The sequence below is a fragment of the Anolis sagrei genome, chromosome X, assembly GCF_037176765.1.
Source record: "Anolis sagrei isolate rAnoSag1 chromosome X, rAnoSag1.mat, whole genome shotgun sequence".
NCBI classification, from domain to species: Eukaryota; Metazoa; Chordata; class Lepidosauria; order Squamata; family Dactyloidae; genus Anolis; species Anolis sagrei.
In genome coordinates this window covers 99981734-100009010 of record NC_090034.1, presented here as the reverse complement: position 1 = coordinate 100009010, position 27277 = coordinate 99981734, and the positions used below count along the sequence as shown (strand labels likewise).

The window sequence follows — 27277 nt, the reverse complement described above, 5'->3', positions numbered from 1 at the left end:
TGAGAGGAGACATGATGAGGGTCATGTATAAATATGTGAGAGGAAGCCACAGGGAGGAGGGAGCAAGCTTGTTTTCTGCTGCCCTGGAGACTAGGACGTGGAGTAATGGCTTCAAACTACAGGAAAGGAGATGAATGAGCACATATCCCCATACCATGTCCATCCCAGTACAGATCTGTCCCAGAGTATCTTGACGTGTTCATTTTCTGTAACTTTTTCCAGCTTGTGATCCCACCAGTCCTTTGTCGCAGGCAGATGGTATTTGTGGCACAAGTTCCAGTGAATCATCTGAGCAATGGTGTTATGCCTCTGCTTGTAGTCTGTCTGCACAATCTTCTTGCAGCAGCTGAGGATGTGATCTATAGTTTCATCTGCTTCTTTGCAGTCTACATTTGGGATCTGTCATCGACTTTTCAATTCTGGCTTTGATGGCATTGGTTCTAATGGCTTCTTTCTTCTTCTTCTTCTTCTTCTTCTTCTTAACGGTTCTGGCCCAAGTTACCTATCCGAACGCATCTCCACCTATGAACCTACTAGGACTTTAAGATCTTCTGGGGAGGCCCTGCTCTCGATCCCACCTGCAACACACGCACGTTTGGCGAGGGACAGGGCCTTCTCAGTGGTGGCCCCTCGGCTGTGGAACGCCCTTCCTACGGACATTAGATAGGCCCCCTCATTAATGGTATTTCGGAGAAAAGTGAAAACCTGGTTATTTGAGCAGGCGTTTGGATAGGCAGTGCAATGAATACAGGAAAACGGAACTACGCATGACGAGCTGGATCATGATTCTAGTTATGAGATGCTAATGAGTTGTTTACTGATGTGTAATTACCTAGTATATTATTGTGTTAATTGTTTTTAAATGGTTTGTATGATGCTAGCATTGAATTTTTGCTCCTGTTTGTTGTTAACCGCGTTGAGTCGCCTAAGGGCTGAGAAACTGCGGTATACAAATAAAATAAATAAATTATTATTATTATTATTATTATTATTATTATTCCACCTGAACATGAGGAAGAACTTCCTGACTGTGAGAGAAGTTCAGCAGTGGAACTCTCTGCCTCGGAGTGTGGTGGTTACTCCTTCTTTAGAGGCTTTTAAGCAGAGGCTGATGGCCATCTGTCGGGGATGCTTTGAATGCGATTTTCCTGCTTCTTGGACGAATGGGATTGGCCTGGATGGCCCACAAGGTCTCTTCCAACTCTATGATTCTAACTGCCATTGGATGCTGGGTCTCTTCCTTCCTTTCTGAGAGTGCCTCTTCTTATATGATGGCAAGAGTTTCCATGCAGAGAAAGCAGATGAAGACATAGACAAAATGCTTGGAAATGTAATGAAAATAGAAGCGAAGATGTTTTTCAGTGGCATCCACATGACTATAGAGATGTTTACTGCATCCTATGGTCCCTAGCGTATGAAAAGATGGTGGAATCAGTGCTGTTCCAATGGGCTATCATTACTTATCCCCTTTTTTACGCCTCCGCACCAAATCGTTTTGCCTTCCAGTGGTTTGCACTCTCCCCTACCCACACTGTCTCTCTCTTATTCTCTCCCTCTCTAATCCAGAAACGACAAAAGCGAGCCATTAATAAAAAGACAACCTGTCAGCACCTCGGTAATGCCAGGCATTAAAAATACAGGAGACCTTTCTCCCCTCTCTTGGCTGGCCAGCCCAGGAATGAATCATGCTGGAATGGGAAGGGAAGATAAGAAAAGAGGCCAGAAGGCAAAAATGGAGCAATCGCTATTGTGGTTCCGGCCGGCATTCATTTCCTTTCTGATGGGGATGCCTTCCTAGCAATGGACAGCGAGGAAAAAGTGGACGAAGAGGCAGAGATGGGACTGTTACCACGACAAGGCCGGTCATTCCCGTTCACACTATGAATTAAATTCCCTTCTTCTTCTTTCGTCTCCTGCACTACAACACCTGCACGTTAATTCTTTCCCCTCTCCGTGGCTTGTCAGCAACAGAACCAGATTAGGCTAATGCTGATGAACTGGAGGCTTGAAGCATCATCAAGAGTGACAAATCAATAGCAATTTATGACTCTTTGGAGCTTGGCAAAGCAGGGAAGGCAGGCGGCAGCTGAAGTGCGGGTGGGAAGAGACGAAATGTTCCGGCAGCAGAGAAAAATGCCTCCCCAGAGTCTTGCAAAGGAGATGGGAAGCAAAAGGGCTGGGATCTCTAGGGAAAGGTGTTGGACATGCCTCAGGCTGTCCCCAGCCCTAGATCTTCACAATGTCGCTCTTTTTCTTCTCCTCTTCTTGTTCCATTTGTTGTTGTTTATTCGTGCAGTCACTTCCGACTCTTCATGACCTCCTGGACCATCCCAGGCCAGAGCTCCCTGCTGGTCATCACCAGCTCAGCTCTTTCACAGTCAAGCCAGTCACTTGAAGGATACCACCCATCCATCTTGCCCTTGGTCGGCCCCTCTTCCTTTTTCCTTCCATTTTCCCCAGCATCATTCTCTTCTCCAAGCTTTCCTGTCTTCTCACTATGTGCAGCGCACCCAAATACCTGGGAGTCACTCTGGACCGTGTTGCTGTGTTGCAGCAACACCGGAAGCACTCCAAGTGGCCAGATACTGGTCAAAGGACATTTAACCAGCTACCAAACTCACAAGTTGTGTATTTTTCTGTTTGTTTGCTTTGTTCTGTTAGAAATGTAATATAATGGACTGGTTGCTCTGACACGACAAATAAATAAAATACTCTGGACCGTGCTCTGACCTACAAGAACCACTGCCTGAATATCAATCAAAAGGTGAGTGCTGGAAACAATATCATACGAAAGCCGACTGGCACAACCTGGGGATCACAACCAGACACAGTGAAGACATCTGCCCTTGCGCTATGCTACTCTGCTGCTGAGTATGCATGCCCAGTGTGGAACGCATCTCACCATGCTAAAACAGTGGATGTGGCTCTTAATGAGACATGCTGCATTATCACGGGGTGTCTGCACTCTATACCACTGGAGAAATTACACTGCTTAGCCGGTATTGCACCACCTGACATCCGCCAGGAGGTAGTAGCCAATAGTGAAAGGATCAAGGCAGTGACATCTCCAGACCATCCCTTGTTTGGGTATCACCCAGCACGTCAACGACTTAAATCAAGAAATAGTTTTCTAAGATCTACAGATCACCCCAGCAAGCGAGAGTCCAAAAGTGGCAGGCTCAAACCAGTATCTGGAACACCCCAGCAAGCGAGAGTCCAAAAGTGGCAGGCTCAAACCCAGAACCTCATTCAATGGCTGATACCAAATGAGAGACTCCCCCCTGGGCACACAGAAAACGGGGCGACTTGAAAGGCGCTGAACAGACTGCGCTCTGGCCCCACGAGATGCAGAGCCAATCTTAAGAAATGGGGCCACAAAGTGGAATCCACCAAATGCGAGTGTGGAGAAGAGCAAACCACTGACCACCTGGTGCAATGCAACATCCAAACTCGTCCATATTAATCCTCTGCCATCCCACTTTTGCAGCTGCGTTTAAAATGTCCTGAGTTCTCTATCCTTCTCTAGCTTAGCAGTAAGATTACTTCAGTTGCTGTAAACTGAGTTCAAAAGTGCAAGAAATGGCAATCCATTAACTTTGTAGGGGTGAATAGGACAGGATAGGATAGAATAGAGTGTTATTTATTTATTTATTTATTTATTTATTTATTTATGGCATTTCTACCCTGCCTTTCTCTTACTTACTTACTTAGGTGATCTGAATAAGATTGTCCTCCAAGTTCGGTGTACTGGAGGTTGGTACGTAGGTGACTGTGGAGCCTTATTCTTGATCCGCATGTTCTCCCGCACTGAGGGCATCGGTTTCCAGGTGGAAGGCAGTCCGGGTCAGGATTGGCTTGATGCGCCTTCCTCTTGGCACGTTTCTCTCTTTTGCCCTCCATTTGTGCCTCTTCAAATTCTACAGCACTGCTGGTCACAGCTGACCTCCAGCAAGAGCACTCAAGGGCCAGGGCTTCCCAGTTCTCGGTGTACACAGCAAACAAGATTATTATGCTGTCTTTTGTATTTGATCACCAGTCGGACACTTCCCAAGTGTCTAGGACTGTGGGATGTATCGGCAAATAATGTGTGCAGATCCCAGTTGGGTGGCCTTTTGCAGCTGACAGGTGGTGATTTTGTCAGTGCCGATTGTTTTTAAGTGCAAGCCAAGGTCTTTAGTCACTGCACCCAGTGTACTGATCATTACTGCGACCACCTTTATTGACTTGTGCCAGAGTCTTTGCAATCTGATCTTTAATAATTATTACTGCCATTGTTGTTATTGTTGTTGTTATTAATTGTAGCCATATTTCCAAAGAACCATTAACTAAGTTCCTGCATCTTATAAGCTGTTAACACCTGATCTTCTTGGCCACAACTTTGATATCATGTTTGGTATAATGTTTAATAGTTCCTTATTTAGTACATGTGTATGTTGTTTGTTTCCATTTCCATATCGTTCTCTTTTTCTGATTCTGTTTGTTTGTTTTTATGCTCTTTTTGTGTGTAGATCATTTGCATTAAACCTAATAATATATATGTATCAGGAATAAACAAACACACAGTTCTCAATTTCCCTGCTTAGCCAGATTGGCTGAACTCCTAGGATTTTAAAACCACATGTACACACACACAAAACACTTTTTTTGGAACCTCGCCTAGGAAAAAAGTCGCACAAAATTATTGCTTTAATTCGCCGAGTCCCGGTCTAAAGCAAAGCTTTCCAAATGAAATTTCTTATACCGTATAATGAGTAAAATTGCAGCCTTCCCCTTGACTCACTTTCCCATTCTCTTGCTCTAATAAAACTTCCATTTTTTAAATTATGTGGCAGCTGGGGAGAAAGGTTTGGCTGCATCGGGGTAGGAATGGTTTCCCCTCCGCTTGCAATGCACAAAGTTATCAAGGGTTTCAAATAAAATCAGGGCTCTTGATCGCTTTGACAGTCTGCCACCCGCTTAGCCCCCCAATGATTTTGCAGCAGACGAAGGAAAATGGAAACAGCAATTAAAGGCACTGCGATTGCCACCGGCTCCTGCTTTCCAAATACCAGGCGTCCATTGAAAGCGGACAAAACGGTGAGCCAGTGAATATGAAAGATATATCGAAAAACTGCTTGCCTTCAAAGGGCCTGTTGTATGTTAGCCTGTTCAACTTGTGATTGTGTCTGATGTTTATGATTGGAATGGGGATGATGTTCCTGACGGTGGGCTTGGACCTGGGGATGAGGGTTTGCCTGGGCCTGAGTTAAGCTTAGATGAGAGACCCGAGCTGTCACAAGATTCACAAGGTCACATTCCTGGGAGGGGCCCTTCACAGTCTTTCTCAGAGCAACTGTCAGGTGCAGAAGTTAATGACAGTCAAGTTACTGAGAGTGTAGATAGAAAGCAAGGCTTTTGTAAACAGTGACAGAGTGCTCAGGCGCAAAGAAGATCAGTTTGTTTACAGGAAAAGAGAGATAAGAAACCTTTATCTGGTGGTAAGGTCAAGAGAAATACTTTCCTTTCAGTTTCGGGATCTGGAAAAGTCTTATACTGATTCATGGGAAAGAGTTGCCTCAGCTGGGTCAATGTTGGAATTTCATTATGGTCTTTGCTTTCAAGTGCTCTAGGTTTCATGTACCAAGTTTTTGCCAAGCTCCTGATTTGTGTATTGGATTTCTCATGCTGCCTTGTTTCATGGATTCTTGTGCCTGTTTCATGGCTTTTTATAGCCATAGATCTTGTTTTGCCTTGAAACTCATGGACAGGGGCGGCTCAACCCATTACGCAAAGTAAGCATTTGCAGTATAGTTGATTTTGCCCAGGGGCGCTCTTGGCTCTTGGGGGAAAATTCTGAACTCCACCAATGATGGAATCGAACCAAATATGACACACAGAACTCCCATGATGAACAGAAAATATATATATCAATGATTGGTTGGGTGGGGGGCGGCGCCAAAATACTGTTTGCTTACCGTTGAAAATTACCTAGGGCCACCTCTGCTCATGGACTTACCTTTGTTTTGGAACTTTACTGCTTTTGCTAATTTTATTGCTTTCCCTACTTATATTCTTCAGTAAACTACTTGCTGATTTTACCCAGCTGGTGTGGTGTTTAAGGTCAGAGGTGCTCCTGCTCTGGTGTACGACGGGGCCATTGAATCCATGGATGGAGAATCCCATTGATACAGAGAGTCAACTACTCTTTCTTTACATAGTGGTCAGTCCTCTTTCGTTTTTACCCGGTTTGGGTCCCCAGATGTTATTGAATGACAACTCCCATCACTTTTGATTATCCACCATGAAGACTTAGGATAATGGGAATGGCAACCCAACAGCACTTGTGGCATTGAGGTTGGGGGAAGGTTAAAGGACATTGTGAATGAAGCCAGTCACCACATCCACAAATCTTGCATCTACATTCAATCCCCACTCTCCTAACTCAACAAAGCAAACTGCAGCCTTCCAGATGTTACTACATTACAACTCCCATCAGCTCTAGCCATGATGTCTAATAAGGAGGAATACAGGAGTTGTAGTTCAACGATTGGAGGGACACATCAAGTGACATTGTGAGCCGGATTTGGCCCAAGGGCCTTGAGTTTGACATATATGATATAGCCTGACCCATTGATAGAAGTATGTTCAACATTGAATGCAAGCCCACGTTGTGCCCATAGTACATCTGTCATTTAAAAATCCTGGTAAAAATACATCTTCTCAATTGTATAAAAAATGAATATAAGATGAAATTAATATAAGATGGATACAAGGTTCTCATGTCGCTTCTCTTCCACGTTGTTTAAAAATATTTTTTCAATCTTATGTGTAAAACAAATCCATATGGCAAGCTGTTGCATCACAAAGACAGGCACCATATACTTACACTGTTTCGTCGTCCTTGAATTCCAGCTCCCCGCAGGAGTCTTCGTAGTCCACACCTCCTCCTCGCGCAGTACCTTCCACCGTCTGGTAAGGAACCATCACAGTCCCCCGAGCTCCTGAACTCCGGATCACCTTGACCTCCATGGTCCCCTGGCACTCGCTGACCCTCAACAGTTTATCCTGGAAGGTAAAGATGCCGGCGTGGTCATCGTCCAAGATGGTTACAGTGGCCACCAAGGGGGCCACAAGCCGGCCCTTGGGGTGGTCGGCGGAGTCCGACTCAAACATACCCTCAGCATCGCCCACCCGCAAGTTGAGCAGCCGGACAAAGAAATGCTCATCCTCTTCAAAGATATCATCATCTATGATGCCGATCTTGAGTTCCTTTTGGGTCTCGCCAGGTTTGAAGATCAACGTCCCCTCGCTGTACTCGTAATCTGAGCCCGCTTTGGCAGAACCATCCTCTGTCTTGTAGTCCACATAGAAAGTGTTATAGGTATCCTCAGCCTGTTCACAGGCCACGGTTAAAGTAACTGAGCCACAATTCTCCAAGCAGTGGTACATGCAGGGCTCGAAGAAGATTTTGCTGTAGTTCTCTTCCACTTCTGCCTCTGAGGGCACTTCTAGCAGGTTGGCAGACTTCTTAGAGTATTCAGAAACGTGCTTCTTGAGGATGTTTCCGGCCCCGGTCATCATGCGGGTTGCCTGGATGCGGTAGAAAGCTCGGCTTTTCTGCTGGTGCAAGAGGGCATAATAGTTGGCCATCTCCACTAGCTGTTCCAGTTCTTTGTCTGGGTGCTTCTGTTTCAGGTCTTTGAGGATCTGGATGACCTCTTTGCGGCTCTCATCCAACTCTTTCTCCTCTTGGGTGGTGATCGGGAGTGGGGCAACGGAGGCTGCGCTCCCATCTATGAAGACGCTCTCCCGGTGGTCGTTGGCCACAAAGCCCCCATCCATCTCTATCCCCTTGGGAAACTCACCTTCTGTCCCAATTATGATGCCGCTGCGTGGGTCGGCCCTATACCTCTTATAGACGTACTTGTAGAAGAGCAGGCGCTTGTCAGCCATCCAGGCAAAGACAACACAGACGGGGAAGAAGACGAGGGTAAGTAAGGCCTCCCAGACTTGCACGATCCCAGGAGAGAAGACGGCCAAGATCAGGTACAACCAAATGTAGGCAAAGATGCTCCAGGAAGCAGTGACGAAGAAGACTCTCAGGTGCTTGATCTTGCGGACTTCCCCATTCGGGATGACGTAGACACACACGGCAATGACCACAAACATGTTGAAGGCAGCACTGCCCACAATGGTTCCAGGACCCAGTTCACCAGCTTGGAAGTTATGGCCACAAACTTCTATGACAGAGAGAAGGATCTCAGGTGCGGATGAGCCCAAGGCCATGAGAGTGAGGTTGGAGACCGTCTCGTTCCAGATCCGCACCGTGCCAATGCTTGTCTCACCGTTGGATTTGGTGATGGTGATTTCCTTCTCCTTGGAGGTGATCACCTCAATGGAGGCCATGAAACGATCGGCAATGATGGAGACCCCCAGGAACATGTACATCATGGCAACAAAGTAGACAATCGCCCTGGCAGCCTTGTCTCCAAAGGAAGGGTTGTCTGGCTGCCAAACGGGGAGGATAACTCCTGGTAAGCATTTGGTGACCCCTTCACATGGGTTGCTGCTGTTGGCCTCCAGCTCAGGATTGTAAGCTTCAGCCCAGGAGGCATTCTCTGTGAGGAGGACTGAAGCGACCAAGACCTTGGCAAAAGAGCAAGTGGACAGCCACCATCCCCAGCGTGATAGCAGCATCCTTCTCGGGTGGTTGAGATCAATGGGATCTGATTGGGAAGAGAAGGAAAAGAAACATGGTAAGTGAGTTAAGTAAAGAGCTGCTGTTACCTTAAAATGTAGCAGAGCTGGCAATGTGATCCTTGCAAAATGGGACCAATCCACAATGGGACTGATTCAGTGCATCGATCTCAGTTATCCTGATGTGAAATTACATCAGTGGTTCCCAGCCTGTGATCTGTGGACCACCAGTGGTCCACAAGAACTAAAATATGGCATCACTGTTACTACACCATTTCAACAAGAGCTGAGTCTTATTAAATATGGGTTTCTGTGGGTGATTAGATGGTGACTACTGGATATGTTCTTATCAGAAGCTAGAGCTGATGTGGCCTATCCAATGTGATTTTCTGAATCAGCATCCCAAATAACCAAACCGAATCTAAAGTTGACCAACACTGATTTGTAACCCTTTTGGTACTAATGTGGGAAAGTGGTGCCTGGTCAAAGTTGTCCCTCGTCAAAGTGGTCATGGGTCAAAGTGGTCCATGGTCAAGTACTCCCTGGTCAAAGTGGTCCCTGGTCACGATGGTCCCTGGTCAAAGTAGTCCCTGGTCAAAGTGGTCCCTGGTAAAAGTAGTCCCTGGTAAAGTGGTCCCCGGTCAAAGTGGTCCCTGGTCAAAGTGGTCCCTGGTCAAGGTGGTCCCTGGTCAAAGTGGCCCCTGGTAAAAGTGTTCCTGGTCAAAGTAGTCCCTGGTAAAGTGGTCCCTGGTAAAAGTAGTCCCTGGTAAAGTGGTCCCAGTTTACAGTGATCCCTGGTCAAGTAGTCCCTGGTCAATTGGTCCCTGGTCAAAATGGTCCCTGGTAAAGTGGTCCCAGTTCAAAGTGATCCCTGGTCAAGTAGTCCCTGGTCAAAGTGGTCCCTGGTCAATTGGTCCCTGGTCAAAGTGGTCCCAGTTCAAAGTAATCCCTGGTCAAGTAGCCCCTGGTCAATTGGTCCCTGGTCAAAATGGTCCCTGGTCAGGTGGTCACAGATCAAAGTGATCATGGGTCAAAGTGGTCCCTGGTCAGGTGGTGACAGATCCAAAGTGATCATGGATCAAAGTGGTCCCTGGTCAAAGTGGTCAAGAGATCCCTAGTCAATGTGGTCCATGGTCAAGTGGTCCCAGGTCAAAGTGATCCCTGCTCAAAGTGGTCATGGGTCAAAGTGGTCCCTGGTCAAATCATCCCTGGTCAAATGGTTCCTGGTCAAAAAATGATTGGGAACCACCGAAATACATCAATCCCAATGCATTTGGTCACAGATCAAAAACAAAAAGTAAAGAAATGCCCCTTACTCTGTATTGTTGAAGGCTTTCATAGCCGGAATCACTGGGTTGCTGTGAGTTTTCCAGGCTGTATGGCCATGTTCCAGAAGCATTCCTTCCTGGCATTTCACCTGCATCTATGGCAGGCATCCTCAGAGGTTGTGAGGTTTGTTGGAAATATATAAATCCCATTCTCCTAGTTTCCAACAGACCTCACAACCTCTGAAGTTGCCTGCCATAAGATACAGGCAAAACGTCAAGAGAGAATGCTTCTGGAACATGGCCATACAGCCCGGAAAACTCACAACAACCCACCCCTTACTCCATTTTTGAAAACCTGGCAACACTATAGTGCATTACAGGATGTGCATATGTAGGCTAAGTCTTTGCAAGGATCATCTCTTGTGTGGGTGTGTGTTGAGGAAGAACACCTAGACAATTAAGCAATTAAGCTTGAGCCACTCCCTGCATGGAGTATATCATGAGGAGTGTTTCCTTGATGTATTCAGGTGATCAAATGATTGAGAAGAGACCGGATGGGACCTATGGACTTACTACAGGACTTGCTGAAGTTCTGAACCATTTACTTCAAGACTCCTTGCACCATTGAAGAAGCAAAGAATGCATGGTTTTAAGGCATTGGACTTTGTGTGAGTTATTTTGCTGCAAAGGACTGAGTTTATTTTCAAGGCTGGTTATTTTGTAAAGCTGCATATTTATCTCTGACTACTCAAGAGTAATAAATTGTGGCAAGTTCTTGGTGGGATGGGCATCCCAAGCCACCTTGTCTCTCTCCTGAGGACTCTGTACAAGGACCAAGTAGCAACAGTCAGAACTGACCACGGAGGAACAGACGGGTTCAAGATTGGGAAAGGCGTACGGCAAGGCTGCATCCTCTCACCCAACCTTTTTAACTTGTATGCAGAACACATCATGCGATGTGCGGGGCTGGATGAATGCAAAGCTGGGGTGAAAATTGCTGGAAGAAACATTAACAACCTCAGATATGCAGATGACACCACTCTGATGGCCGAAAGCGAGGAGTAGCTGAGGAGCCTTCTAATCAAGGTGAAAGAAGAAAGCGCAAAAGCCGGGTTGCAGCTAAACATAAAAAAAACCCAAGATTATGGCAACAAGAATGATTGACAACTGGAAAATAGAGGGAGAAAATGTGGAGGCCGTGACAGACTTTGTATTTCTAGGCGCAAAGATGACTGCAGATGCAGACTGTGGCCAGGAAATCAGAAGATGCTTACTTCTTGGGAGGAGAGCAATGTCCAATCTTGATAAAATAGTAAAGAGCAGAAACATCAGACTGGCAACAAAGATCCGCCTAGTCAAAGCCATGGTATTCCCTGTAGTAACCTACGGATGTGAGAGCTGGACCTTAGGGAAGGCTGAGCCAAGGAAGAGAGATGCTTTTGAGCTGTGGTGTTGGAGGAAAGTTCTGAGAGTGCCTTGGACTGAGAGAAGATCCAACCAGTCCATCCTCCAGGAAATAAAGCCTGGCTGCTCATTGGAGGGAAGGATACTAGAGACCAAGTTGAAGTACTTTGGCCACATCATGAGGAGACAGCAAAGCCTGGAGAAGACAATTATGCTGGGGAAAGTGGAAGGCAAAAGGAAGAGGGGCCGACCAAGGGCAAGATGGATGGATGGCATCCTTGAAGTGACTGGACTGACCTTGAAGGAGCTGGGGGTGGTGACGGCCGACAGGGAGCTCTGGCGTGGGCTGGTCCGTGAGGTCACGAAGAGTCGGAGGGGACTGAACGAATGAACAACAACAACACTCAAGAGTAAATTTTGTTTTTCCTTTTACTCTGACTCTGCGTGATTCAACAGAGGGCTAGAGCTGGAAAGACTGCTGAGTAGCTTCCGCATAGACGGATAAACCGCAACATAGTGGTCATCCACCAAAAACCACAGTCTCCCTGCAAGCAGAACACGAACAAGAACGTGGCAAGCAAAGTGTGAGCCACAGGAATAGTTGGGGGCTGCAATATTTTCCATCTGTTTTCTTTCTATCGTGCTGCTGGACAAGAACCAAGAGCAGGCCTGGTTGTGGTCTTTTGGGAGGTTTCTTGGCAACCCAGTGCCTGTGGAATCTCAGAGAACAGAGTTCAAAAACCCTCAGAGCTTGAGTGCCAAGCAAACTTCTCTTCCCTCCTGTGGGTTTCTCTGCCATCTTGAAACATCCCTCAGCCTGCCTCCCCCACTGCCTCTCGCTCATATGGGGCCCTCCAACAAAACAGATGGACTTTACCGATAACAGCCTTGTTCCATTCAACCCACTCCTGAGTGGAAAAAAAAGCAAAATCAATTCCTATTTTTATATGTGACGGTACAGAACAGAAGCCAAGGGAACGTGTGTAATTCCATCCCAACCCATAAGAAGTTGCGCTTTCCGGCTCCTGCTGGGCAGAGTGGCCTGAGTTTATGAGGCAGGCTCACTTCTAATTGGCTCCATAAATTTCACCAGAGTGGAGAGAAGGAGGATGTCCGAGGGAGAGCCTCCACTTCAGGGTCAAGTGATGAGTTTTTAAGTTTCTTAATATGCTGAGATGGAGGGCAAGTGGATCACTTAATTATCTCCAGTATGATGAGGGAGGAGGAGAACGAGGAAGAAAGACACTGCTGAATAGCCTTCTACAATACGCTTGGCAGGGTGTTTTTCCCACTGCTAAAGGAAGAAAATGGGTCCCAGAGAATCCCTTTGTGGGGTGACTCACAGACCCTTCAACTGCCCTTGTTTGGCAGGTAGGTAAAGGTAAAGATTTTTGTCGAAGGCTTTCATGGCCGGAATCACTGGGTTGGTGTAGGTTTTTTCAGGCTATATGGCCATGTTCTAGAGGTATTCTCTCCTGACATTTCGCCTGCATCTATGGCAAGCATCCTTAGAGGTAGTGAGGTCTGTTGGAACTAGGAAGACCTCACTACCTCTGAGGATGCTTGCCATAGATGCAGGCGAAATGTCAGGAGAGAATGCCTCTAGAACATGGCCATATAGCCCGAAAAAACCTACAACAACCCAGTAAAGGTTTTCCCCCTGACATTAAGGCAAGTTGTGTCCAACTCTAGGGGATGGTGCTCATCTCCATTTCTAAGCTGAAGAGCCGGCGTTGTCCATAGACACCTCCAAGGTTATGTGGCGGCATGACTGCATGGAGCACCGTTATCTACCCGCTGGAGTGGTACCTATTGATCTACTCACATTTGCATGTTTTCAAACTGCTAGGTTGGCAGAAGCTGGGGCTGACAGCGAGAACTCACACCACTTCCCAGATTCGAACCTGTGTCCTTTCAGTCAACAAGATCAGCAGCTCAGTGCTTTAACACACTGTGCCATCGGGGGCTCCTTATTTGGCAGGGACAATCCCAATCCAATGGCATCCTTGAAGTGACTGGACTGACCTTGAAGGAGCTGCGGGTGGTGACGGCCGACAGGGAGCTCTGGCGTGGACTGGTCCGTGAGGTCACGAAGAGTCGGAGACGACTGAACGAATGAACAACACAACAAATCCCAATCAATCCTCTGTGTTGCTGTGAGTTTTCTGGGCTGTATGGGCATGTTCCAGAAGCATTCTCTCCTGACGTTTCACCCACATCTATGGCAGGCATCCTCAGAAGTTGTAAGGAAATGGGGTTTTTATATCTGTGGAATGTCCAGGGTGGGAGAAAGAACTCCTGTCTGTTTGAGGCAAGTGTGAATGCTGCAATTGATCACCTTGATTAGTATTGAATAGCCTTGCAGCTTCAAGGCTTGGCTGCTTCCTGCCTGGGGGAATCCTTGTCTGGAATTCCCCTGTTTTTAGGTTTTGAGGAACTGTATTAAGGGGTCGTGGCATTAGGAAAGTTGAGAACCACAGCCTTATGGAGATGAATGTGTATGCACACATATACGTCCACAGTACATACATTTGCCTGCAGATACAAATACGCCATGTGCTTTGGCCATCAGACAAGATGGGATTATTAAAGCAGGAGCCTGGACTCAAGGCAGGATGACAGTCTGGGGAACAGGCTGGCCTGGTGGGGAGGGGCAATGAACCTTGCAGAGATTGTCATCCCCCTTAATAGCCTGAATGTTAGCTAAGCTGCTTAGAGAGTGGCACCAGTAGAGCAATTAGGAAGCTGCCGGGACGATGATGATGCTGCTGCTGCTGCCGCCACCGTCAGAGTTTCCATTCATGGAAATGCTCCCCTGAGTCTCCCCGATGATGTGGGGATGATCTCAGAGAGAGGATTTGTCACTTTCTTCTCATCGTGACAAGCAAATAACCCGAGTCCTGGACATCTTCTGCAACTCCTGAAGCCATACGCATCTAGCCTTTGGAACCAGGCCCTGAATTCATCTTAATCTGAGTTGTGATTGGCTTGAAGAAAAGGAAATCTGGGTGGTGTATGAGCAACCTATTTGTATCAGCCCAAAGCAGAGGAACCAAAACTGACAAAGGAGAGCACAGAATAGTAATCAGGATTCAAAAACAAGGGAGTCTCTCAGCTAGTGGGAATGTCTTTCACAGAGTCAGTATAATGGGCCTTTTGTCCCCATTTGGGATTTGGGCTGGAGTTACACTGCCAAATAATTATATGGCTGGGGTAGATGCATGTGAGTAGATCAATAGGTACCGCTCCGGCGGGAAGGTAACAGTGCCGCCATGCAGTCATGCTGGCCACATGACCTTAAAGGACATGGACAGCGCCGGCTCTTTCACTTAGAAATGGAGATGAGCACCAATCTCGGGAGTCGGACAAGACTGGACTTAATGTCAGGGGAAAACCTTTAACTTAGACCCAGTTTAAAATGCAGCTAAACTGTATTATCTGGTTTTACATGAGCGTTTCTCAACCTGGGGGTCGGAACCCCCTGGGGGGGGGGTCATGAGGGGGTGTCAGAGGTGTGGCCAAAGACCATCAGAAAATACAATATTTTCTCTTGGTCATGGGGGTTCTGTGTGCCAAGGTTGGTTCAATTCCATCATTGATTGTAGGTGAACTATAAATCCCAGCAACTACAACTCCCAAATGTAAAGGTCTGTTTTCCACAAACTCCACCAGTGTTCACATTCATCCAAACTGCAGTATTCTCGGGATATAGGTGAACTACAACTCCTAAACTCAATGTCAATGCTCACCAAACACTTCCAGGATTTTCTGTTGGTCATGGGAGTTCTGTGTGCCAAGGTTCGTTCAATTCCATCATTGGTGGAGTTCAGAATGCTCTTTGATTGTAGGTGAACTATAAATCCCAGCAACTACAACTCCCAAATGTCAAGGTCTATTTCCCCCAAACTCCACCAGTGTTCACATCCAGGCATATTGAGTATTTGTGCCAAGTTTGGTCCTGATCCAAACTGCAGTGCTGTCTGGATATAGGCGAACTACAACTCCTAAACTCAAGGTCAATACCCACCAAACCCTTCAAGTATTTTCTGTTGGTCATGGGAGTTCTGTGTACCAAGTTTGGTTCAGTTCCATTGCTGGTGGAGTTCAGAATGCTCTTTGATTGTAGGTGAATTATAAATCAGCAACTACAACTCCCAAATGTCAAGGTCTATTTTTCCCAAACTCCACCAGTGTTCACATTTAGGCATATTGAGTATTTGTGCCAAGTTTGGTCCTGATCCAAACTGCAGTGCTCTCTGGATATAGGTGAACTACAACTCCTAAACTCAAGGTCAATACCCACCAAACCCTTCCAGAATTTTTGTTTTGGTCTTGGGAGTTCTGTGTGCCAAGTTTGGTTCAGTTCCATCATTGGTGGAGTTCAGAATGCTCTTTGATTGTAGGTGAACTATAAATCCCAGCAACTACAACTCCCAAATGTGAAGGTCTGTTTTCCACAAACTCCACCAGTGTTCACATATGGGCATATTGAGTATTTGTGCCAAGTTTGGTTCTGATCCAAACTGCAGTGCTGTCTGGATATAGGCGAACTACAACTCCTAAACTCAAGGTCAATACCCACCAAACCCTTCAAGTATTTTCGGTTGGTCATGGGAGTTCTGTGTGCCAAGTTTGGTTCAGTTCCATCATTGGTGGAGTTCAGAATGCTCTTTGAATGTAGGTGAACTATAAATCCCAGCAACTACAACTCCCAAATGACAAAATCAATACCCCCCCCCCCCAACTCCCCAGTATTCAAATTTTGGAATATCTGGTATTTGTGCCAAATTTGGTCCAGTGAATGAAAATACATCCTGCATGTCAGATATTTATAACAATAGCAAATTGACAGTTATGAAATAACTGATGAGCTGGATGGCCATCTGTCAGGGGCAATTTGAATGCAATATTCCTGCTTCTTGGCAGAATGGGGTTGGACTGGATGGCCCATGAGGTCTCTTCCAACTCTTTGATTCTATGATTCTATGATGAAATATGATGCTCTGAATGGGAAAATGTTGTCTGTCTCCTCTCACCACCGTTACAGAGCCTGAAAACGAACAACTTTCTCATCATGCACCAATAAGATTTGGATCCTAATTTTTTGTCCTGGTCAATCAAAACAGTCACGGCCCAAGTATTGTTCAAGCTTTCCAGAAATGCTTTGCTTACTACCATAATCAAAAGGGTCATGTGCAAAAGGGAGTCTCTCGTAATGAAAAAACGAATGTCTTTTCAGTACCAGAATGGAACTGTGCTTACAGTCCTTATTCCACTGGAGCCCATTTCTTCGAGTTGTCTGCATTTCCACAGCCAATATTATTTGGCGGGTAGGCAGGCAGGCTGGGAGAACATTTTGTTATTGCTGCTTTGAAACCGCAGAGAGCCAGAAAAATGTTGCCATCTATGGCAAATCATGCCGGGCTCTACCTATCAACCATTTTGGATTTGTTTTCTGTCCTTCGCTGGAATAGACAGGTGCCAAGAAAAACAGAGATTGACTTATTAATCTCATAGGGGTTCAAAATAAGGACATTGCCCCATTCAAGTTGGAATACCTCCCATTAATTTATTTCCATGTCAGGAGTGACTTGACTCTAAGAGGCGAAATCGACCATGGCAGAGAATCCAAACATATACAATAAGAACTGGCAACTGATGCATGAGTGGCTTTGGTGCCTTCTTTTGACACTTCCTGACTGGTAAGCCCTCATAGATCTTGACCTCCAACGTCTGCCACCATTGATCACTCCAGCCTTGATCGTGAGGGTTAGAGGGTTAGAACCATTCATTGTGCCTCTTGGCTATAGGACAGTATGATGCCAACATAGTAGGAAAAGACTCTTTAATGTCCTTCTCTCAAGTAAGATCCTCAACAGAATCATTCTTTCGGCTTCTTGTGGTCAGTGGCTTTAATTCCAGACTTGAAAGGATGTCTCCAAGGGTGCTAAACTTATTGCAGTCTAAGGGTCAGAACTTTCTAAAGAGCGTTTATACAGAAAGAAAGAATAATCGGAGAGGACTAACTGTTCATCACCTTGGACAGTTCCTACAAAGTCTTAGAAGTCTAGAGCAGCGAGAATATTCAGAACCTTGGAGAGCTCTTTTCAACAGTCTCTGTCATCTATCTATTATTCTATATAAATAAAAATGTAATGTTCGTTTGTGGGATTAACATAACTCAAAAACCACTGGACATATTGCTGCCGAATTTGGCCACAAGACACCTACTAACCCAAGAAGTGACCATCACTCAAAAAAATGATTTTGTCATTTGGTGGGCATTGACCTTGAGTTTTGGAGTTGTAGTTCACCTACATCCAGGGAGCACTGCAGACTCAAATAATGATACATCTGGACCAAACTTGGCATGAATATCCCATATGCCCAAATATGAACACAGATGGAGTTTGGGGGAAAGAGACCTTGACATTTGGGAGCTGTAGTTGTTGGGATTTATGGTTCACCTAAAATCAAAGAGCATTCTGAAACTCTCGAACAACAGAATTGGGGCAAACTTCCCACACAAAACCCCCACGAACAACAGAAAATACTTAAGGCCATCCAGTCCAACTCACTTTACCAGGGCAAGAAAACGTAATCAAAGCCCTCCTGACAAAGAGCCATCCAGCCATGGATATAGATAGATATATATGATTCACACACAGAGAGATATAGTATCATAGAACCCCTAAAGAAGGACAATTTGCATGTTGCATGTTCCAGAGTAGGCAAACCAAACAATCTCCACATCATCACTTACAAAGAAACAGCAAGAAATACTGTTTACCCACAAACATAAAGAAATTACATATGGGTATGTATATCCACATGTGGTGGCAATGCAAATATGTACAGAGTTTCTGGGGGAAAGTTATAGTAGAAATAGAAAGTATTATGAAGAAAAAAATTAATAGAAATCCAGCAACTATATTATTATCTATTTACAATACAGACGAATGGAAGGAAAATGAAAAGAATCTGATAACAATGTTGTTAACAGCTGCAAGGCTACTAATAGCAAAATATTTGAAAGGAGAGGTGGAAATTGAGATGAAGAATGGTACAAGGAAATTTGGAAATTAGCAATAAATGACAAATTAACATGCAATTTAAAAGTTAAAAAAGGCCTAAGGAAGGATAATGATTTTGAAAATATATGGAAAATATTTATTGAGGAAACATTAAGGAAAGAAGATGGGAACCAACCCCCACCAGAAGAAATGAGGTTCTGGTGGGAGTATAAAGAAAAGAAGAACTCCGGAGATGGGGAGCACAAGGGGTAGAACAACTGGGGAAAGGGGAAAAAGTAATTATATGAATTATAGAGATTGTTTTTGTAATGAAAAGAATATACATGCAATAAAAATTATTAGATGTTTAGAGAAAAAAGGAGAACAAATTGAATCGCTGTAAAGAATCTGGCTTAAAGAAAAGAATGAAGTCGTTTTTGTTAAGACTTATACATCTTTATTTCCTACTTTTCTTTCACTATATTGTTCCACCTCTTTTTATGTACATAGCATTTCTTTTGTGGTTAATAAAAATTAATTATGAAAAAAAAAAAGAAACCAACATGTTCTCATTACTTTATTTTCCAGATCACCAGACTGGGCCACAGCAATGCATGGCAGGGGACGGCTAGTTACAAATAAAAATGTAATGTTAGTTTGTGGGATTAACATAAGTCAAAAACCACTGGACGAATTGCCATTAGAAAGAATGGCTATAATTTAAATGGGATTTTTTTTCCACTAAAGACTATGGCAACTTGAAGACCTCTATGCTTCCTGAGTATGCTGCTTTTGGACAATCCTTCAAATAGAAAATTCCACTTTTCGACCTGTCTACCAGCCTCTGAGCTTCCTCCACAGTATCTCCAATTTGTCTCTAATTCTCAGGTTCTCTCACAGTTAGCAGCAACTTCCCATTGCACTGCCAGCTAACTTACAGATTCTATCAAAAGGTGTGGGTTTAAGCAATCCTGTGATTATTCTGCATGTTTCATTCAGTGTTATATTCACCTGCTTTGCGTGGGCAGACTTGTGCCAAACGGGTCAGGCATACTCAGTAGCTGAGCAAGACAAAGCTAGGGCTAATGTTCTTATTAATTTTGGGTCTGCACCCCATGCACTGCCGTAGGTTTTGGAGCACAATACTCCTGACCTCAGGATCGTGGTTTTTAACAGAGTGTGGTTCGTCGATGTCGCAATCTCAGGTGACAGGAGGATTGAAAAGAAACAACTGGAAAAGCTGGCACGATATGAGGATTTAAAAATCAAACTGCAAAGACTCTGGCACAAACCAGTAAAGGTGGTCCCAGTGGTGATGGGCACACTGGGTGCAGTGCCTAAAGACCTTGGCCTGCACTTAAACACAATCGGCGCTGACAAAATTACCAACTGTCAGCTTCAAAAGGCCACCCTACTGGGATCTGTACGCATTATTTGCCGATACATCACACAATCCTAGACACTTGGGAAGTGTCCGACGTATGATCCAGTACAACAGCCAGCAGAGTGATTTTGTTTACTGTGGATTCATCTTGTTGTGCTAATAATAATAATAATAATAATAATAATAATAATAATAATAGGTCATTGTTTAATCTCCTGCTCTCTTGAATCTTATTGACTCTTCCCACTTAGTTTTGACTATCCACAAGCTCCTAGTCCTCTTGATCTTCTGTTTACAGCAGTGACATTCAGTCTATGCCTATGGGTAAGTCCTGCCTGATGCCCAAAAACAATGACTTGAATCTTGACTTCTGTTAAAATCTGACAATTCAAGAACATGCTCAATGTGTCTGGTATGTTGGAATGAGCCAGACCACAAAGCCTCCCTTTAGAGACAGCCCAACCACTAGGCAAAGTGAGGTATATAGTGCTAAGCAGATTTTAGTCTAAAGTTGTTAGCTAATTAATTATGCTATTATGTTATTTTACCATCAGAGAAGGAAGAGTGGCATCAGTGCAGTTTATACCTCATGAGCCACGGTTTTGCTCATTGTGTGCCTTGGGTGGCCATTGAAGCAATTTGGGGTCCACCTCAGGCAGCAAAATATCTTGAGGTGGGTCTGTTTGCCTTTATCAGGATATGTCTAGACAAAAGAGTTGCCAAGCATTGGCCATATGAATTGGCAGCTGTAGCACTCGATTGATGCATTTCCTACATGGCCGCATTTCCATGCAATGGAAGGTAACTCTGTTCCAAGAGTCATATTCCTAATTAAAACTCAGGGGAAGCATTTTGAGGCCAAGAGAGAGGACGTCCTCTTGAGTCAAGCCATGGCTCATGTGAACCCGCTTCAAGGGCCAAGGCCAGCCTCCAAGTCGCTGAATCCAGCCATCTCTCCCCAACCGACCTTGGCTCCCAACTAAGCCATCCTCTTCAAGATCTGCCGGTTTTGGACTCAGCCAGAAATAATGAATAATTGGCCTGATTTATTAGCAAGAAGGGGGTTGTTGTTGTTTTTGTTAAGAGGAATGGAGGAGATGCAAAAGGGAAAGAGATGGAGAGAACAAGAGAGAGAAGAGAAGGACCAAAACAAAAGAGAGAAAATCAATGAATTGGAGAGAGAAATAGATGGAGAACGAGAGAGAAGGATCAAAACAAAAGAGAAAGAGAGCATTAATGGCTCAGAGAGAGAGAGAGATGAAGAATGAGAGAGAAGAGAAGAATTAAAACAAAAGAGAAAGAGAGAATTAATGAATTGGAAAGAGAAAGAGATGGAGAGAAAGCGAAAGAGAGGAGAAGGATCAAAATGAAAGAAAAAATGAATTAATGAATCAGAGAGAGAAAGAGATGGAGAGAAAGTGAAAGAGAGGAGAAGGATCAAAATGAAAAAGAGAATTAATGAATCAGAGAGAGAAAGAGATAGCAAGAACGAGAGAGAGAAGGATCAAAACAAAAGAGAGAGAATCAATGAATTGGAGAGAGAAATAGATAGAGAACAAGAGAGAAGGAAGCATCAAAACAAAAGAGAAAGAGATAATTAATGAATTGAAGAAAGAAAAAGATGGAGAGAAAATGAAAGGGGGAGGCTCAAAACAAAAGAGAAAGGGAGCATTAATGAATCGGAGAAAGAAAGAGATGGCGAGAATGAGAGAGAGAAGAGAAGGATCAAAACAAAAGAGAAAGAGAGAACTACTGAATTGGAGAGAGAGAAAGAGATGGAGAGTGAGAGAGAAGTATCAACATGAAAGAGAAAGGGAATTGATGAACTGGAGGAAGAGATGGAGAAAAAGTGAAAGCGAGGAGAAGGATCAAAACAAAAGGGAAAGAGAATCAATGAATCAGAGAAATATAGAGATGGCAAGAACGAGAGAGGATCTAAAAAGAGGAAGTGTATCAATTAATTGAAGAGAGAAAGCGATGGAGAATGAGAGGAGAAGGATCAAAACAAAAGAGAGAGAATTAATAACTCAGAGAGAGAAAGTGATGAAGTGAAAGTGAGAGAGAGGAGAAGGACCAAAACAAAAGAGAAAGAAGGAATTAATGAATTGGAGAGAGAAAGAGATGGCAAGAATGAGAGAGAAGAGAAGGATCAAAACAAAAGAGAGAGAATTAATAAATTAGAGAAAGTAAGTGAGAGCGAGAACACGAGAGAGAAGGATCAAAACAGAAAGAGGGAAACAACGAATTGGAGAGAGAAATAGATGGAGTGAAAGTGAGAGAGACGAGAAGGATCAAAACAAAAGAGAAAGAGAGAATCATTGAATTGAAGAGAAAAAGAGATGGAGAACCAAGGAGAAGAGAAGGATCAAAACAAAAGAGAAAGAGAGAATTAATGAATTGGAGAGAGAAAGAGATGGAGAGCAAGTGAAAGAGAGGGGAAGGATCAAAACAAAAGAGAGAGAGGAAAGAATGAATGAATTGAGAAAGAGAAGGAAAGAAAAGAAAGAAGGGAAAAACTTTGAAAGGAGAAAAGGAAAGAAAGAAGTAAACAAGGAAGAAAAGGAAGAAAAGACAGAAGGAAGGAATCTTTTATGTCAACTTCCCTTCTCCATGCTGCTCTCTCCATCTGAGAATACTTCACTGTGTTTCCCTAATTATGAAAAACCTTTAGTTATCTTTTAAAGCTCTTTCCAGTTATATCCATTTGATTTCGAAATCCAACTCCAGGAGTGCCATTTCAGAGGGTAACGGAGAATAGGAGAGAGGTTTTAGAAAATGGGCGGGTTTGTCATCTTTATTCAAAGGCCTATTTTTGGAGTTTGTTTAAGAGAGAGAGAAAAAGTTAAAAGACCGGTGCCTTCAATGCCTTTGCGATGGTTACTTTTTGAAGTCTTCATAATAGCTACCCATCTGGGTCAAAGACTTCCCCCACGGTCTCGAAAAAGGAATATTTGAATGTTTGCCAGACAAAGATGGGTACATATTTATTTCCAGAACTAAGTAATGTTATCTAGTGACAGGGGACAATGGAAGCTATGCTCTAACAGGCTTCTTAGGGTCCAATGTGCCCCCATCTCCTCTCTATTTCCAAAAATATAAATAGGGATTTAATTTACTAATGGTTGGTTGTTATTATACAGGATTTGGCATGATGGCATTGTGATAAAATTGTATGAACGATAGGAAATGTATGTTCCATGGGTTCCTTAGGAAACAACGATCAATCCATTGTAGGTCAAGAAAAAATGCAGTTTATTATTCGTTTGTTTTACTTGCTGTCCCCTGCCACACGTTGCTGTGGCCCAAATGGGGGTTTGGTGCAGGAGGTTTGGCCCAATTCTATCGTTGGTGGGGTTCAGAATGCTCTGTGATTGTAGGTGAACTATAAATCCCAGCAACATTGGTCTCTCATAGTCTTCGTTCCAATCTCAAATGTTGATATTTGGTGATCCAGACCTTCATCTCTCATAGTTCTAGCTCCCATCTCAAACTATGACATTTGGTAAACCAGACCTTGGTCTCTCATAGTCCTAGCTCTCATCTCAAACATTGATGTTTGGTGATTTAGACCTTTGTCTCTCATAATCCTAGCTCCCATCTCAAACATTGACATGGTAAACCAGACCTTGGTCTCTCATAGTCCTAGCTCCCATCTCAACCACTGACATTTGGTAAACCAGACCTTGGTCTCTCATAGTCCTAGCTCCCATCTCAAACACTGATGTTTGGTGATCCAGACATTGGTCTCTCATAATCCTAGCTCCCATCTCAAACATTGACATGGTAAACCGGACCTTGGTCTCTCATAGTCCTAGCTCCCATCTCAAACATTGATGTTTAGTGATCGAGACCTTAGTCTCTAATAATCCTAGCTCCCATCTCAAACATTGATGTTTGTTGACCCAGACCTTGGTCTCTCATAGTCCTAGCTATAAAGTCAAACTTTGATGTTTGATGATCCAGATCTTGATCTCTCATAGTCCTAGCTCCCATCTCAAACTATGACATTTGGTAAACCACACCTTGGTCTCTCATAGTCCTAGCTCCCAGATCAAACGTTGATGTTTGGTGATACAGACCTTGGTTCCTGACAATCCTAGCTCCAATCTCATATGTTGATGTTTGGTGATACAGACCTTGGTCTCTCATAGTCCTAGCTCCCACCTCAAACATTGATGTTTGGTGATCTGGACCTTGGTCTCTCATAATCCTAGCTCCCATCTCAAACATTGACATGGTAAACCAGACCTTGGTCTCTCATAGTCCTCGCTCCCATCTCAAACACCGATGTTTGGTGATCCAGATCATGGTCTCTCATAGTCCTAGCTTCAAACTCAAAGTTTGTCATTTGGTGATTCAAACCTTGGTCTCTCATAATCCTAGCTCAATACTGAAGTAAATACACCAGGCTGACTTATACTGGCTATATACAGCTAAAGATATTTCTGACTTCCACGCATTGTTATGCCACCCTTAAAATGGCATTGCCTGGAGCCACAATACCCTAGAGCTTCAAGATTGGCTCAGTATCTATTTCTGTTCAATAGAGTCTTCCAAGTCTGACTTTCCCTTTTCAATTACTCACTTTCAGGAAGAGTAGATTCAGACCAACCCATAAACTGATTTATTTCCCTCATTAACTGCTAGCTTGGGGAAATATATTGTTGTCCCCCTGTTAAGCATGAGCAGAAAAGCAGGGTCAGATAGGAAAGATAGATTCAACAGGTCAGTTGAAGTCAACTTTGGACAAAAAGATAGCTTTATCCTTCTCCATGCCTTAAAGAAAATAGACAAAAGCATCATGTTAAATGCATTTGGAGACCACTTTCTGTCCAGAATAATAGCATTTTGAGACCTTGCCATAACAGATCTTGGGTCCTGAGATAAAAGTGGGTAATCTATATAAATAAAAATGTTTGTTTGTGGGATTAACATAACTCAAAAAACAGTGGATGAATTGACACCAACTTTGGACACAAGACACCTATCAGGTCAACAAGTGACCATCACTCATAAAAATACTGAAAAACACAGCAGAAGGGACATAAAAAGCCCCAAAAGCAAAAAGGCACTACAGTGCATGCGCAAAAAACGACTCAGCCTGGCAAACAAAACACACAATAGCATATCCACATTCTCTTCCAGGCTGCAGCTCCCAGCATTCCCTAGACCAAGCCCTTTAGGAGAGGAGAATGATCCAAATGCACTGCTTCCAAGATGCAAGCTTTCTTTTATTTGGATTTCTTTGAGAGCATCCCAATCCCTGCATTTTTCCAGTTTCCTATTCCTGGACTGCAACTCCAGCAATCCTCCAGATAGATAGATTAGATAAAGAGAGAGAGAGAGAGAGAGAGAGAGAGAGAGAGATTAGATAGACAGATAGACAGATAGGTATGCAGATAGAGAGATTGATGGAGGACTGCTTGGAGTTGCAGTCCAAGAACAGGTAGAGAAGGAAGGAAGGGGAGAAAAAGGAAGAGAAAGAAAAGGGGGGAAGGAAGGTAAGAGGAAGAGAAGGAAGGAAGGAGAGAAAGAAAGACGAGAAAGGAGGAGAGAAGATTGGCCACAGCAAAGCGTGGTGGGTACAGTTAATAATAATAACAAAAAAAAATGGGAACCAAATTGACAAAGAAAAAAATGGCTGTGCCTCACATGTGGAACTTTGAAAAAGGAGATGGAGGGCCTGATTCTGGCAGCCCAAGAACAAGCCATTAGAACCAATTCCATCAAAGCCAGAATTGAAAAGTCGATGAAAGATCCCAAATGTAGATTCTGCAAGGAAGCAGATGAAACAATACATCACATCCTCAACCATTGCAAGAAGATCACAGACAGACTACAAGCAGAGGTACAACACCGTTGCTCAGATGATTCATTGGAACTTGTGCCACAAATACCATCTGCCTGTGACAAAGAACTAGTAGGATCACAAGCCAGAAAAAGTTACAGAAAATGAACACGTCAAACTCCTCTGGGACTTCTGTATTGAGGCAAACAGAGTTTTGGAGCACAATATTCCTGACCTCATGATTGTGTTAAAAAACAAAGTATGAATCGTCGATGTTGCAATCCCAGGTGACAGCAGGATTGAAGAAAAACAACTGGAAAAGCTGACACAATATTAGGATTTAAAGATCGAACTGCAAAAACTCTGGCACAAGCCAGTCAAGGTGGTCGCAGTGGTGATCGGCATACTGGGTGCAGTGCTTAAAGACCTTGGCCTGCACTTAAACACAATCGGAACTGACAAAATTACCATCTGACAGCTGCAAAAGGCCACCTTACTGGGATCTGCATGCATTATTCGCCGATACATCACACAGTCCTAGACACTTGGGAAGTGTCCGACTTGTGATCCAATACAACAGCCAACAGAGTGTCTGTTGTGGACTCATCTTGTGTTTCTAATAATAATGATAGTTATTATTATTCCGCCACTGTCATCACCACCCTATGAAATCCAGAGATCTGAGCTCTCTGATAGAAAAGGATATAAACACAGAAGTATAACTCACAGAATTCCATCGCACTCAGCCATGGCAGTTCAAGTGGTGTCTAAATGCATTAATTCTACAGTGTAGACGCACATGCGTACTGCAGCTGTCTGCGGCAATAGTTTCTAATGGGGCAATTAAGACCGACTCGTTTTTTGATAAATGCAATGAAGATTAAATTGGATCTCGAGAGGCAATGAGAGCCTAAGCGTTTCTTGGTGCGTGTATGTATGTATGCACCCACTCCCAGTCTATAAAGTTAACATTGAGAAGGGCTGGATTCGGGAAGGCAACGTCTGTGCAAGCGGAGCCATCCACACCTGCCTCCTCCAAACATGGGCTGCTCTTGACGGTGTTGCCGTGTGCTCCTCCGCACATAGCAACCGCACTGTTCCCGTAGCAACTGGGCTATAAAAAGGATGCTCAACTTGGGGATATAGAGAGGGAGGAAAGAGAAGTTATACAGGGACCATGGCTGGCTCTGGAGGATGATCGGAGTCGGATTTTCGGAGACGAGCGTCTGGCTTTGGGGCGAATCACAGCTGCTGGGTGGGAAGGGAGCAGTTGGGAGATCTTGGCTCTTGGTTGCCGTTTCATAAAGCCATTGGCCTCGCTGCAGCAGTTGGCGATGGTTCATGCAGCCTCCTTGGCCCAAGAAAAATGAGATCGATAGAGGGATAAGGATGTCAAGAAAGCCAGCTGAATGTTCCGGATAGGTATACATTCATGTTGAGTTTCAAAGTTTTGGGGAACTTGGGCATGAGGCACTAGGGATGCACCTACACTGTAGAATTAATGCAGTTCAGTACCATTTGAATTACTCAAGGCTATGGAATTATGGGAGTTGTAGACCTCCAAAAGCCTTCTCCCCCTCACTGAGCTGCAACTCCCAAGATTCCATAGCTTTGAGTCAAGTCAATTGAAGTGGTGTCAAACTGCATTAATTCTGCAACATAGATGCACATTGAAGAAGTAATTGCAGTGGTCTATAGTGGGAAAAGCCAGCGGCGATGGCCTATTTTGTAGGGGTTGGTAAAT

General features: G+C 44.2%; 1 protein-coding gene across 2 annotated transcripts in view; it reads right to left on the bottom strand.

Moving 5' to 3' along the window:
- LOC132780191 (sodium/calcium exchanger 2) overlaps positions 1–27277 on the bottom strand; it is a 144751-nt gene that overhangs the window by 81133 nt on the left and 36341 nt on the right. For both annotated transcript variants that reach the window (XM_060783763.2, XM_060783762.2), the window contains exon 2: positions 6866–8705. In XM_060783763.2, the coding sequence (XP_060639746.2) occupies positions 6866–8676 (1811 nt within the window). In that variant the 5' untranslated portion in view covers positions 8677–8705. The remainder of the gene's footprint in view (positions 1–6865; positions 8706–27277) is intronic.